This window comes from Callorhinus ursinus, unplaced genomic scaffold (assembly GCF_003265705.2).
Source record: "Callorhinus ursinus isolate GAN/ISIS: 27379988/994484 unplaced genomic scaffold, GSC_fseal_2.0 scaffold14, whole genome shotgun sequence".
Taxonomy (NCBI): Eukaryota; Metazoa; Chordata; class Mammalia; order Carnivora; family Otariidae; genus Callorhinus; species Callorhinus ursinus.
This window is the reverse complement of record NW_027397076.1, coordinates 38215069-38229081: the sequence shown is the minus strand read 5'-3', so window position 1 is coordinate 38229081 and position 14013 is coordinate 38215069. Positions and strand designations below refer to the sequence as shown.

The 14013-nt window shown below is 39.6% G+C and overlaps 1 protein-coding gene across 3 annotated transcripts in view; it reads right to left on the bottom strand.

The window, feature by feature from the left end:
- Window positions 1-9307: 9307 nt before the first annotated feature.
- The window catches only part of LLPH (LLP homolog, long-term synaptic facilitation factor), a 7296-nt gene continuing 2590 nt past the window's right edge, over window positions 9308-14013 (bottom strand). For all 3 annotated transcript variants that reach the window (XM_025882949.2, XM_025882948.2, XM_073900703.1), the window contains exon 3: window positions 9308-9919. In XM_025882949.2, the coding sequence (XP_025738734.2) occupies window positions 9750-9919 (170 nt within the window). In that variant the 3' untranslated portion in view covers window positions 9308-9749. The remainder of the gene's footprint in view (window positions 9920-14013) is intronic.

The following is a 14013-nucleotide window of genomic DNA, read 5'->3' as shown; positions in this document are numbered from 1 at the left end:
ATAGAAGCCCCACAAATCAAGGTCAGTTTTAATTATATCCATTTTAAAGCTGAGGAAAAGGGCTCAGAGAAATTAAGTTACTTGTCCAAGGTCACATACTACAAAGGGGCAGGGCTGGGGTCTGAACCTTAATTTCCTGACACGTTGTCCAGTCCAGGGCTGTTTCTTTGATGCCTCCAGGCAGACAGATGGGGGCGGATGCCCGATCGCAGTGGTTGAGAAATCAGTTGCAAGTGAAGAAATGGAAGAGTTTCACTAAGGAGTTTAGATTTGACCTCGCAGCCACGGGAAGTTTCCTAGCTGGAGAGTGACATATTGAAAGGAATGTTTTAAAAGGCTTAATTTACAGCTCTTCATGTGTGTCTCAGACAGGTGGACACACACTCCTGGAAGAATTATTCATTGTTTCAGCCTTTTGGGAAAGTAGTTTGGCAATGTGGATTGGGAGTCTTATTAAGAAAATTCATCCTCAAAAAAAAGAAAGAAAGAAAGAAAAAGAAAACTTTGTTCTCTTCTAGAACTCTCCTACAAGAATATAATCAGATAAGGATTAGTAAGACCATTAATATTACTGGGAAATATTTTTATCGAAAAAAAATTTTTCTGAAAAACTTTAAGTACCCAAAAATAGGCAAACAAGAAAATTTACAGTTTACCCACAAGATAGAATATAAGGGAACTTTTCTTTTTTTTAAGATTTTTTTAATTTTTATTTATTTGACAGAGGGAGAGAGACACAGTGAGAGAGGGAACACAAGTAGGGGGAGTGGGAGAGGGAGAAGCAGGCTTCCCGTGGAGCAGGGAGCCCGATGTGGGGCTCGATCCCAGGACCCTGGGATCATGACCTGAGCCGAAGGCAGATGCTTAATGACTGAGCCACCCAGGCGCCCCTAAGGGAACTTTTCAAACAACACTTTTCAAGAGTTTTCAGTGACATGGGAAAAATCCTCCTGATACGAAGTTAAGAAAGCAGAATATAAAATTATACAGGGTTAGGACAATTATGAAAATATACACACATACATGTATTCTCTGGGTGTTTGGATTACGACTGATTGTATTTCATGGAGACTTTCCTGGGTTTTCTAGTTTTCTACAACAGATACATGTTATTTTCATGTATATGAAAAAATTAATAAAAATTGTAATAAACCATAGAAGTTATACAAAATAATGAAAGTCATAAAAAGAAAATAAAATTGACAACCATACAGGTTGAATGACAAGAGTAGAGACCAAAAAAATGATACAGCCTTTTCTGGGGGACACCGGGGAAGAGAATGGTTTGTTGTCGTTCTGTTTCAACTAAAAGATGTGGCACCACGTGTGAGCAAAGAGACACAGCCACCAATGGGAAAGGCTTGGTTCTCAACCACAGCTGAAGTAGACCCGCAGAAAAGACCACCAGCCACACACCCTCACTTCATTTAGCGGCCCCTCTCTTTATTTTTTTATTTATTTGTCAGAGAGAGAGCACAAGCAGGGGTAGTGGCCGACAGAGGGGGAGGGAGAAGCAGACTCCCTGCTGAGCGGGGAGCCCAAAGTGGAGCTTGATCCTAGAACTCTGGCATCAGAGTTCTTTTCAACAGATGAGGAAAACTGAGGTTCTGATTTTCCCAAGATACTAGGCGTTCACCACAGAGTCCAGGAGCCCAAGTCTTTATTCTCAGACCAGGCTTTTTCTACCATAACGCAGTGACACCTAGCTGTGCAAGTGTAACATTCTGACTAATGTCAAGATTAATTCTGTTCCTTTCCTTTCTCTAAAGAGAGGGGCTGCTCAAATAAATAAATAAATAAATAAGGGACAACAACAGATTGAGCCATCTAAATCAAACTAAATTGGAATGCTTTTCTACGGGCCAGTAATCTAGGTGCCATGTTAAATTAAAACAGAGTCTTTTCTCTAGCATCTAACATTTCCAAAAACGGTTCGTAGACATAAAAGAAAAGTTAGCTGTTAGATTTTTTTTTAATATTTACAATGGAATTTTTTTTCCCCAAAGACTAAAAAGAGTCCAGTCAGAGGTGGAAGGTGGGAAACGCACCTCAACACTAACACACCACGAGCAACCCTCTGGTGTTACCCACCTTGTTTGATGGTCAGGATGAGGCTTTCTTTATTTCTTTTGGATACCATTGCCTTCAAGTAAGAAATTTAGGGGAACGTGCAATTATAAAAGGCGACTTAATTTCATTAAGTAGGGATGGGAGATCTAAAACTGATCCAAATCACCTGAATTTCCAAATAAAGAACAAAAATACAAAAATATTTTAATATAAAAATATTTTAAAGCAAGATTCAGCAAACTTCTTGAAAGGCTAGATAGTAAATATTTTAGGCTTTGCAGACCAGAAGAGGGTATCATTCATGACTACTCAACTCTGCCTCTGTAGCACAAAAGCAATCATAGACAACATATGAACGAGTGAGTAGCTATGTTCCAATAAAACTTTATTTAAAAAAACAAATGGCCAGCCCATTTGCCTGCCCCTTTTGTAAAGCATATTTTCTAGTCATGCGTCCAGTTAAGGTGAGGAGAGGAAGGTGAAAAGGAAGAGGGAAAGGACCATAAGGAGCAGGAACACTGATAGGAAAGGGGAGGAACCAAGCAGGGAGGGAGACAGAGGAGGCAGGAAGGGTGGTGATTTGAGCCTGAGGAGGAAAGTAAGTAATATCCACACAGAAGAGGACAGTGGAGAAGTAGGGGGAAAAAAAGGGGCGGGGGGGGGGGGACAGAGGAAGAGAGAAAGACAAAGTGAGGGAGAGAAACAGCACAGAAGCAGGAAATCTATTTCTACTATGGTCACTGGGTCACAGGGAAAAACACCTGGCATCATTTATAAACAAGAAACACTTAAAACTAAACTTAGTAGAATTTTTCCCCCTAAGAGGTAAATAAAAAATGTTTGACTTACAGCTTTAAACTTTTGTTAAATAAAACAATTAAAAAAAATAATTTGCAAGAAAAACAGACTGAAGGAGGAAGACTGAAAGCAAAGATATGCAAAGAAAAGGGAGGTGCCAAGGGAGTGTCAAGTGGGGACAGGGGCAGGTGACAGCCAGCAGGGAAGAAAAAAGGTCAGTTTTCCCTGACCTTAGTCTCCATTCTCTGGAATTCAAAGTGCTAAGTGAGATCTGAAACTCTGGGCTTGCCGGAGACTTCCTGGTAAAAATATTCTGCTGGCACAGGCCCCGCTGTGACATGGTAGCCGTAACTGCTCCCCAGGCCTCCCAACCCATCCCAAGGCCAGCAGTCTTAGCCTACCAACCACTTGTCTTTCCAGAAATTGCTCAGTGTCAAATTCCCCCCGGCACACTGTGAACTCAGTGTGTACACTGATCTTTAATGATAAGGATGGAAAATTAACCATGGGTCCACTTCCTCATCCATTGGTCACACCTTAGCATTGCCTTCCAATTAAGAATTATACCAAAAGGACATCCAGACCTGGGGGTTCTCTGGCATTTTAGTTCTTTTTTTCTTTAAAGATTTTATTTATTTATTTGACAGAGAGAGAGGGAACACAAGCAGGGGGAGTGGGAGAGGGAGAGGCGGGCTTCCTGCTGAGCAGGGAGCCCGATGCGGGGCTCGATGCGGGGCTCGATGCGGGGCTCGATGTGGGGCTCGATCCCAACTTGAGCCGAAGGCAGATGCTTAACGACTGAGCCACCCAGGCGCCCCCTGGCATTTTAGTTCTAATGACTGAAGTCTGTCTATTCTTCGGGTCTGACCTTCTCAGCCTCATAACCTGAGATGTGAGTGTGAGAAAAGAGAATAAAGCCCTCATACCTATTGGGCAGAATTACATTTAAACCATCTTGAATAAGAGGGGGAATCTCCTGCTCTTCGGCTCCCTTCCATTTCTTTCTCTAGCATGCTCTCTCTCCTCCAGAGACAATTCAACAGCCTCTTTTCAATCCATACTTGGCTTTAAATAACACTCACATTCAGGAAGTTCTTCTTTACATTTAACCCAAATCCCTCCTGCTACAGTTAAAACCCGTTTCGTCAGTGGAGATTTGGAACAGCTGGTTCCCATTCTCTTTATGGCAACTCTTCTTAAAGATTCATAGGCTTATGCAGGATGTCCCTACCAACTTCACCTAAGGTATATAGCTTCCTTTTCTTGATTCAATCTAAGGAAGAAGCTTCTAACCGAAATTGAAAATGGAACAGGCAAACTTCGGGGCACTAGCCTGTCAAACTGATGGGGGACAGCCACTTGGTTGGAACGTAGCAGAATGGCAAAAGAACTAGCATTTTCCAAGAATATTTTCCTATACAGTTACTGATAAGCAACTGATAACCAACTGCCTAGTTTGCGGAGAGCTGACTCATGGAGCAAATTTCTACAGCTAAAGAAAGACAATAGCTCCTATCCAATTACTCAAGGGATTACCTGAATTATTAAATACCTCTGCTTTTGTGAAGACACTGTCAGTTTCAAGTTTGGGACAGAACAAAGACTAAAACTAGGGCAGAATGCTTATGGCTGAGTAGGGAAGGAAGCATGTGGGAATGACCAATCTTTGGCCAACTGCCTACAGCTCTGCTCAAGAATATCGCCTCTTTGCGTAAGGTGAGGCATTTTAGAATTCTGACAAATGGCACCCAACGTTGGTCTCTCGCTTAAATTTGTAACTCTGCCCCCCACCCCGCCATCACATATCTCAAACTATTTCTTCTCTATAGCATTAAAAAACAAAACAAACAAACAAACAAAAAAACCTTGGAGCAATACAAAAGATCTTCAGCTGACTTAGGAGCAAACAACACATGTTCTTGAACATCTGTGCTTTTCCCAAGCTATTTTTTCCATTATTGTCAAGAGAAAAGAAGTTTAGTGGAATGTTTCAACAAAGAGGCACAAGTCTATAATACTCCCTGTTGATTACATATAAAAGACACAAAATATTAGTTTATTAAAAGCAGCTTCTAACCATTGCTGTACAAAGCAGTTCTCCGATGGAACAGATTTATGAAGTAACAGCTGAAAGGTATGCAGATCACAAGATACATGACAAATGTACTCTATTACACGGATCAGAAATACCATATGTACTAGCAGTTACTGTACAATGATACACAACACCCAACTAAGACCATTTAAAGGTTTTGCCGATATTGAAAACTATAAAGACACAACATGAGAGTGAGAAAGTGTTTCATAAGATAGCATAATGCCAAGACAAGTCATCACTTTAGGAAATTAAATACATTTTGTATGTTATAAACAATGTATTATAAAACTATGCCATTCTTGAAATTGAAATGTGAACTTTACCCCATTGTTTAAAGCAGATGTTTATAAAAGTTTTTCCATACTTGAAAGTGTAACTTAAAGGAATAAATACCAAACTTAACATTAACAAATTTAAGATTTCAGATTTTGTTATTCCCACCAAAAAGATAAACTTAAGTCTGTAATCGTGGAGCACCAATAGACGATAAAGAGTGAAATAAGCACCACACATCTCAGACATGACAACTTCCTGCAAGGCATTTCTTAGCTAAAAGAACTTCCGCAGCTTTCAAACCAATTTTCAAGTACCACGTTTGAATCCATTCTGCTACGTTCCAACCAAGTGGCTGTCCCCCGTTAGTTTGACAGGCTAGTACCCCGAAGTTTGCCTGTTCCATTTTCAATTTCGGTTAGAAGCTTCTTCCTTAGATTGAATCAAAGTCTGTCTCTCTGAAGCCTCCCATCAGGGGCATTCATTCCACAGTCTAGGGCAGCCTTGCTCCCATCTTAATAGGTGCATAACTTTGGGCAGGTATACTTACCTCTTCAAAGCTGTTTCCGCTTCTGAAATCGGGATAAGAGTATTGATCCCACAGCATCGTTTTAAGGATTAAATTAATATAGGTAAAGCGTTTAACACGACATTCCCTAAATGTTGGTTATTATCATTACTATTATTCTGCCAAATGAGTCTAATTTGACATACGTATTTTTCTCCTGCTCTAAAATAGGTGATGACCATTGGCATTTACATAAAATTCAGGGTTTTTGTAAGTAGACACAAATCTGGCCCTGGCTCTCCTGCTGCCTCACGGGGCCCCAGGGAACAGCAGTGGCCTTTGACCTGGCATGAGTCCTTAACAGCTCTCCACGCACACCCCTCCCCACCCAACATTCCCTTGTAAGATTAGTATGTGTCTACTGCAGTGGCATTTCAGGGAAAAGGGATCCTATCTTGTGGCTAGCACAAATTTCAATCATTCTGCCAGGTGGCATCAGAAGTTAGCTAGCAAGCTGTGTCAACAGCCCAACATTCGCTTCTCGATTGCAGTATTTATAAATTTGGGAATTCCTTGAAATCTCTTTGGATTCCTCCCACTTATGTTGTGGCCACCACTTCCCTGATCTAACCTATACACCCCAAACCCTCACGGTCACAAACAATCCATTTCAGGTATTTAAACCAAGGCATCTATAGCCAGTTATTTTGAATTCTCCAACTCCCAAAAATCGTATCCCAGATATAGAAATCGAAATTTTTAAAATACCCACATTTCCTAATGAGCAAATATGTTCCGCTGCATATTTATTCTAGGCAGCATGTGAACTAGGGGAGAAACAATCATATCTACATCAGTGTGACACTAGGAAAAAAAAAAAAAGATGTGCTCAAAGCCACTACTTAACTCCACCCTAGAGCTTTGACTAAAGCTCACATAACTCTGATTGGGGACACTGGCACCACTGACTCAGGCCACACCTTTAGAATTGGGTCGGCCCATTCTACAGGAGTACCTGGGGAGCCCCAGGGAGGGTTAGGCTGAAATTTGAGAAAAGGTCTATAAATCCTGAGCCTGCAAAATGGATTGAACCCAACATAGAATGTATTGCTGGGAGGATTAAGTGAGATTAAGTGAGTTAACACTTTGGGAGAGTTTAGGACTAAATAATATAGACCAAGGCCTATTTAACAGATAACAAATGAGTGAAAACAATTTCGAGTCCCCTTATTTTAAATTTAATTTCTTAAAAAACAAAAATGAAATGTTATATTCAATTCCTGTGAGTTAGCCCACTCTTAATTCCAAAAATGATTTGGTGCTTAGCTTGAGCTCCCTCTGGTGGTTTTACAGCAATTCTCTGGAACACAAGTCAAATAAATGACAAATTTTAAAAAAGATAAGCTAATCATGGAAAAGATGAAAGGACTACGCTATACTTAATGTATGACTTTTAAGAATAAAGCAACAACAAGTGATTGTACCCCTGCAATCATTTTGGAATGTCGGCCCCAATTTCCTGCCAAGCTTTGGAGGTGGGAAGTATCTTGCTGGCCGTACAGTTCAGGGTGCTTTAGAGGCCCGAGTCACACCCTCTTGCAAGACAACTTCTCTTTCAGAGCCATCTTTTGAGAGGCCATAGGACATCTGAGAGCATGTCTCCCAAATAACTTTTTCAGCAGTGGTTTTGTTATTTTAGGTGAAATCCTGAATAGACACATTTCATCACTAGACGAACCAGTGAATGTCCTCACATCAAGAGGCCCTGGATGAGAACTCAAAGCTACCACCACTGGAGTCAAATTAGAAGTTATCAGCCACAGAATACATGAACATATCCCTGGCACTGGCCTCTGATCTCAACTTAAAGCAAATGCAGCTACAAAATACCAGACAACACTGCTAAATTTTAAGTAAACACCAAGTGTGTAACATCATTAACGCAGCCAATTCCTATGATGGCATAACAAGTAAATAACTTAGCTAGTATATTTAGGCTGATATTGCCAGTGGCTATAATGTTAGCAACTTTTTTATTTCATGGATACACATGTATTTACTTTTTCCTCACAAAATATTTTTTGTTCATAACTATACCAAAAGGCAAAAAAGGCCATGGACAACATTTATTTTTCCAACCATTTTCTATTAGCTTCTTTTGAGAAAATCTATTTTAAGTATTTAAAAATTATCCACCAACCTTTTGGTGAACTCATCACTGAGTAAACTGAGAAAAGTCTATTACAAAAAAGTCTATTACATAAAATAATTTTAAGGTTTTACTGGCATTAAATTTTATAGATTCAAATCTCCTCAAAGACTTAGGTCACGTCCTCCTATTTCTCTCTATATGGTGTCACAGCCTACCGCATGCCAGGCATAAATCTGTGTCTTGATGACCAAGTGACTTTAATAGATTTCACTTTTTTTTTAATTTTATTATGTTATGTTAATCACCATACATTACAACATTAGTTTTTGATGTAGTGTTCCATGATTCATTGTTTGTGTAGAACACCCAGTGCTCCACGCAGAACGTGCCCTCTTTAATACCCATCACCAGGCTAACCCATCCCCCCACCCCCCTCCCCTCCAGAACCCTCAGTTTGTTTCTCAGAGTCCACAGTCTCTCATGGTTCATCTCCCCCTCTGATTTCCCCCCGTTCATTTTTCCCTTCCTACTATCTTCTTCTTTTTTTTATTAACATAATGTATTATTTGCTTCAGAGGTACAGATCTGTGATTCAACAGTCTTGCACAATTCAGTGCTCACCATAGCACATGCCTTCCCCAGTGTCTATCATCCGGCCACCCCTTCCCTCCCACCCCCCCACCACTTCACTTTTAACTTGGTTTTCCTCTGAAGCTAGCAGCCTCTTTTGAGTAGATGCTCACAAGGTCAAAACCTCCTCAGTCTCCTTCTTTGTGTCCTGAGCACCTGGAAAAGATCCCAGCACATAGTAGGCACTCAATAAATGTTCTTCCAGTGAACATATAAGGATGGTTAAAAGGACTACCGTGAAATTTCAGAGGGAATACAAAGTTTAAATTCCTTAATTAAAAATAAATTTAAACAAGAGTGAAATTAGTAAACTGTAGCAAGACAGACTTAATGAAAATCATCTCATTTACCAGCACTTCCAAGAGTATATTCTATTCTTCAGAACACTAGTTTGAAAGAGTCAAAGTTGAATAGTTTTCTTTACTGTTAGATCTCTAGAATACTATACTAATACTTTTCCAAGTATGTAGCATTTCCCAAACTGATGTGACTATGAAATATATTTTTCACCATGCATTCAGAAAAACTGCTTCTGAGTATCCACACGGTGGATACTCTGGGGAATGCTGTGTTATATTAGGCTGTATAATATAAAAACTTAAGACCATTAAACTAGTTCCCAGGATGATCTACCTACTAAACAGATGGAGCATACTAATTTGTAGATGTTAATACTCTACCAAAAAACTTAAGTTTTTTTTTAACAATTTAATTGAAGGTGGTCTTCTCTACTACTAGAAAACCTTAAGGATATATTAAAGAAAAGCTCTTCAAGATCTTGACAAAGTATCTTTTATTCTAAATTAAAATCAAAACTCCAAACAAGTAGTGCTTATAAGATCCACTGACATTCTATTTTAAATTATATAAAAGTTTTCTTTAAACCTGAATCACCTCAAATTTGTCAGTAGATCCTTTTTTTTTTTTTATCTTTACTAAGACCCAACAGTTACAACCACAGTAACACTTGATAGAATTGCAATGTCTGAGAATCCCTGCACACTGGGAAGCATTCAATTAAAGTATCGGTGTAGCTTTCATTCATCAAAGATTTTATTCAAGTTCCCAAAACAAAGTTGAGGAGTTAAGTTGAGTTTGAATTGAAGAACAAGGCCAAGTGAAATATGGAAACCAAGTTTTCATTTGGTGGAAGTTGAAATCCATGTACACATTCTAACCAAAGGCCTGTCCCATGTAGGAGTTTTCAAGTTTTTAAGAGTCTACCAGGCCAGACCCTTTGCTGCCTTTACTTTGCTTTTCCCCTTCCCTTTTTCTCGCTTTGCCTTCAGCCTTTTCCTCTGTCTCTGGTTCATCCATATGGGGTACTGTCCATGCTGATCTAGAAGACTCTTCTTGTTTCTCTTAATTTCAGTCTCCATTTTCACGTCATCTGAATAAAAGACAGAAAACTATTCATGCTCATGAATGAAGAAACGATCTTGTGAAAAAGCATGTGAATGCAGTAAGAACATGAGAACTGAAAGTGGTCTGAAACTGCAAAAGAAAAAAAATCCCTTTTTCTGTGGAACGCTCTTTGACTAACACTGAACACTCCTCACAGCACATTCAATGGACTCAGACATGCTCCCATGTATTCCTACAACCATGAAAGACATAAAAAGTATTTATAAGGAACTAGAGATGTCATTTAGTGACTAAGAAACTTTCTGAAGAATGTCGTCATGAGTGTCCATTTTTGGAACAGTAAAAGTTAAACAGGAAACGTACATTTAGGATGTATGGGTTTGAGTCCCTGCATGAAGGATAAGTGTATGGCTGTGAGCCCATGTGAGTTAAGAGAACATTTCTTAGATTAAGTGCTTTCTTGAGCTAAAAAGACAGCTGAGCCTACCAAGAGCAACAACGCTTTTAATGGACAGGACTTAGAAGCAAATGAACTATTAGGAATGGCTGGCCACTTCCAAAGAAGTGTGCTTGGAAGAAGTGGAGCAGTAAGCAACAAGCTCGTGATGCCAGAGATGGGCAGATGACAAAGAAAAACCTGGATGGGGGGGCTTGGCCGGCTCAGTCGAAGGAGCATGTGGCTCTTGACCTCAAGATCCTGAGTTTAAGCCCCATGTTGAGTGTACAGATTACTTAAATAAATAAAAACTTTAAGAAAAAAAAAGAAAGAAAGAAAACCTGGCTATAGGGGCGCCTGGCTGGCTCAGTCAGTAGAGCATGTGATTCTTCATCTTGGGGTCATGAGTCTGAGCCCCACATTGGGGGTAGAGCTTACTTAAAAACAAAACAAAACGAAATGAAATGAAAGAAAAGAAAAGAAGGAAAGGAAGGAAAGGAAAGAGAGGAAAGAAAGAAAAGGAAGGAAAGGATATAGGCTGGGCTGCCACTCTTTCTTACCCACAACACCCAGAGATCCAGCTCCACTGAACAGAAGACCTGGCAGGAAGTTCAGTGCGGCCATGCTGCGGTACATCTATCACCAACCTATGTGCTGTGAATGTTTCCCAGAATGTCCCTCCCTGGGAACTTATCAGGGTATACAGAGTCTTCCATGATCTCTACTGCCTGACATTATATTAATTTGTTTATCTGGTTTACTTTTAGTCTCCTCTGATATGTAAATCCCATCAGGATGGAGGCCATTTCTCCTATATTTATCATGTTTCCTCAGTGCCTAGAATAGTGCCTGCTATGTATCAGCCACTCAATAACTAGTTGTTGAATGATTGTTAGGTACTGTTCTAGGTTCTAGGGATACAATGGTCCAAATGTGCTCCTTGCTGTCATGGAGCTTACGACGTTCTGTTGAAAGGAGCATAACAGAGCAAACTGTAGCCTGTGTCAAGTGGATTTTTTTAAAAAAGTACCAGAACCAGATTAAGTAGGACCTGGTAGGCTCTGATACGCACATGGAAAGACAATGAGATGTTTTAAGCAAGGGAATGCCATACTTGCCTTACATTCCAAAAATATTATACTGGTTGATATGTCAAAAATGAATCGAAAGGGGGCAAGAGCTGAAGAGAGAAGTAAAAAAGACATTATCTTCGTTCAGGCAAGGGGTAATGGTCATTTTAAAGTGCAAACATGAAAGGAGGAGGAAAATGGACAGATTCCTGCTGTATTTTGGAGGTATTAAAGATGTGCTAATGGTTTACAGGTGGGAGATAAAGGGAAAAGAGATCAAGGTAACTACTAGGTTTGTGGCTTAGGAAACTCAATGAGGAAACGAAATAAGGGGAAATGCGAACCTGAGGACAGAGATGAGCAACCATATTGAAAACAGGTAGATTACTAAATGGGAGAGACTCCCTCACCCTTAGTTCTATCCCTATTGAGTTCCTGAAAAACTCCAAGAAGGAGGGTAGCCAGACATGGACATGGGCAGGAGATGAGAGAATTCCTCTCTGAGGATGATGACAGAAGAGAAGAGATCTAGTTTCTGATACAGATCCTCCACAACAAAACCACCTGGGTTCAGTCCAATCATTCTGCAAGCCTCCCTGGAAGGCTTCCATTCATCATCTCAGTGCTTTACTTTTAAATATAAACAACCACTGATCACCAGATACTGGAGAAAGCCTCCAACATGAAAGAGAAAGACAAAAATAATGGAATGGAAGGTGGGCACTGGGGGAAGAACTCAAGAGAACAGACAATGCATAGAGTAGATCGAAATTTCTCAAACTATAATTAATACCCTTAATGAGATCAGAGAAGATATATGCATTAAGAACCTCAGGCTGTAACAAAGAAAGAAGAAAAAAAAGAACTTTCAGAAATTAAAAATACAATAGCAAAACTAAACAAATCAATATAACAGATAATAAAGCTATGAAAATCAGAAAGTATAACAAGAGAAAACAGAAAATAGGAGAAAAAACTAGAGAATAAATCTAAGACTCAAAAGTGAATACGCTTCTAGCAACCAGAATATATAAGGAACTCCTACTAGAACTCAACAAAAAGACAAACAATCCAATTTAAAAATGGGCAAAAGGCTTGAAAAGTTCTGCAAAGATGATATACAAATGGCCAACAAGCATATGAAAACATGTTCAACAGCATTAGTCACTGAGGAAATGCAAATCAAAACCACAAGTACTACTTCACACCCTGCAGGATGAGGCAATTACCCAAAAAAAGAAAGGAGAAAGAAACAAACAAACAAGTATGGCGAGGATGTGAAGAACCCTCATTCATTGCTGGTGGGAATGTAAAATGGCATGCCTGATATACAAACCAGTGAACAGAATTATCAAATGACCTAGCCAATTCCATTCATAAGTACAAACCCAAAAGAACTGAAAACATGTATTCAAGCAAGAATAAGTACACAAATGTTCACAGCAGCACTACTGACAACAGGCATAAGGTGGAAGCAACCCAAATAGCCATCCACCAAAGGATGGATAAACAAAATGTGGTACGTACATCAACTGGAGTATTACTCAGCCCTAAGAAGGAAGTACTGATACATGCTCCAACATGGATGGACCTCAAAAACATTATGGTAGATGAAAGAAGTCAGACACAAAAGGTCACATGTTATGATTTCATTTATATGAAATATCCAGAATAGGTAAATCCATAGATACAGAAAACACATTAGTGGTTGCCAGAGACTGTGGGAAGGAAGGAAGAGAGAGACTGTTTTATGTGTATAGTTTCCCTTTAAGGTGATGAAAATGTTTTGGAAACAGAGGTGATAGTTGGACAACATCATCAATGTACTAAATACTACTAACTGTATACATTAAAATGGTTAATTTTATGTTATGTGACTTTTACCTCAATGACCAAAAAAAAAGAGCAAATGGGCGGAGGCAGTGTACATATGAGGAAACAGAGACACAAGTGTTAAGAAGTTTCAAGGAGAGCTGAAATAAAGCAACAGACTGAGAAGTGTGAGATCAAGGGAAGGATTTTTCTTTCTTTTTTTGAGAAGGGACATTCCAAAACACATTTATGCTGTTTGAATGACCCAGTGGAGAAAAGAGATTGATAAGCAGGATGCATGAGTACAGCCCTTGAGAACGGAGGATTCAGAACACAAATGGAGAAACTGGCCTTTGAGAGAGTATCAGCAAGAGGGAAAACTTCTCGGATTCGAAGCCTGAGGGTTGCTGCTCTCTTCCTTGGACCCCACATAAATATACTTCTATTTTAAGAGCCTGATTATTATGCACGCTTATTTCAGTTTGCTGCCAAACTGTTATAGGATGTGAAACCCAAGGAGTCTTTTCCCGTGCTGAAACTAGTAATATACACAGCCTCCAACTGCAGACTACGATTAAGACAGAGGTACCTAGAATCCGTCAAAATCGAATACAGGGAAACTCTGACTTCTCAGGAAAATAATGTAATGGCATATAAGGATTTTTTGAATAGGTACTAGATGTTGCAAAGGATAAAATGAAGAAAGATCTCCTATCTTGCCTAGTCCCTGACTGAATAGTGTACCCTTCCAACGAGGCTGTTATCTACGTTTCTCTACTCCTGTTGTACTATGCATTTCTG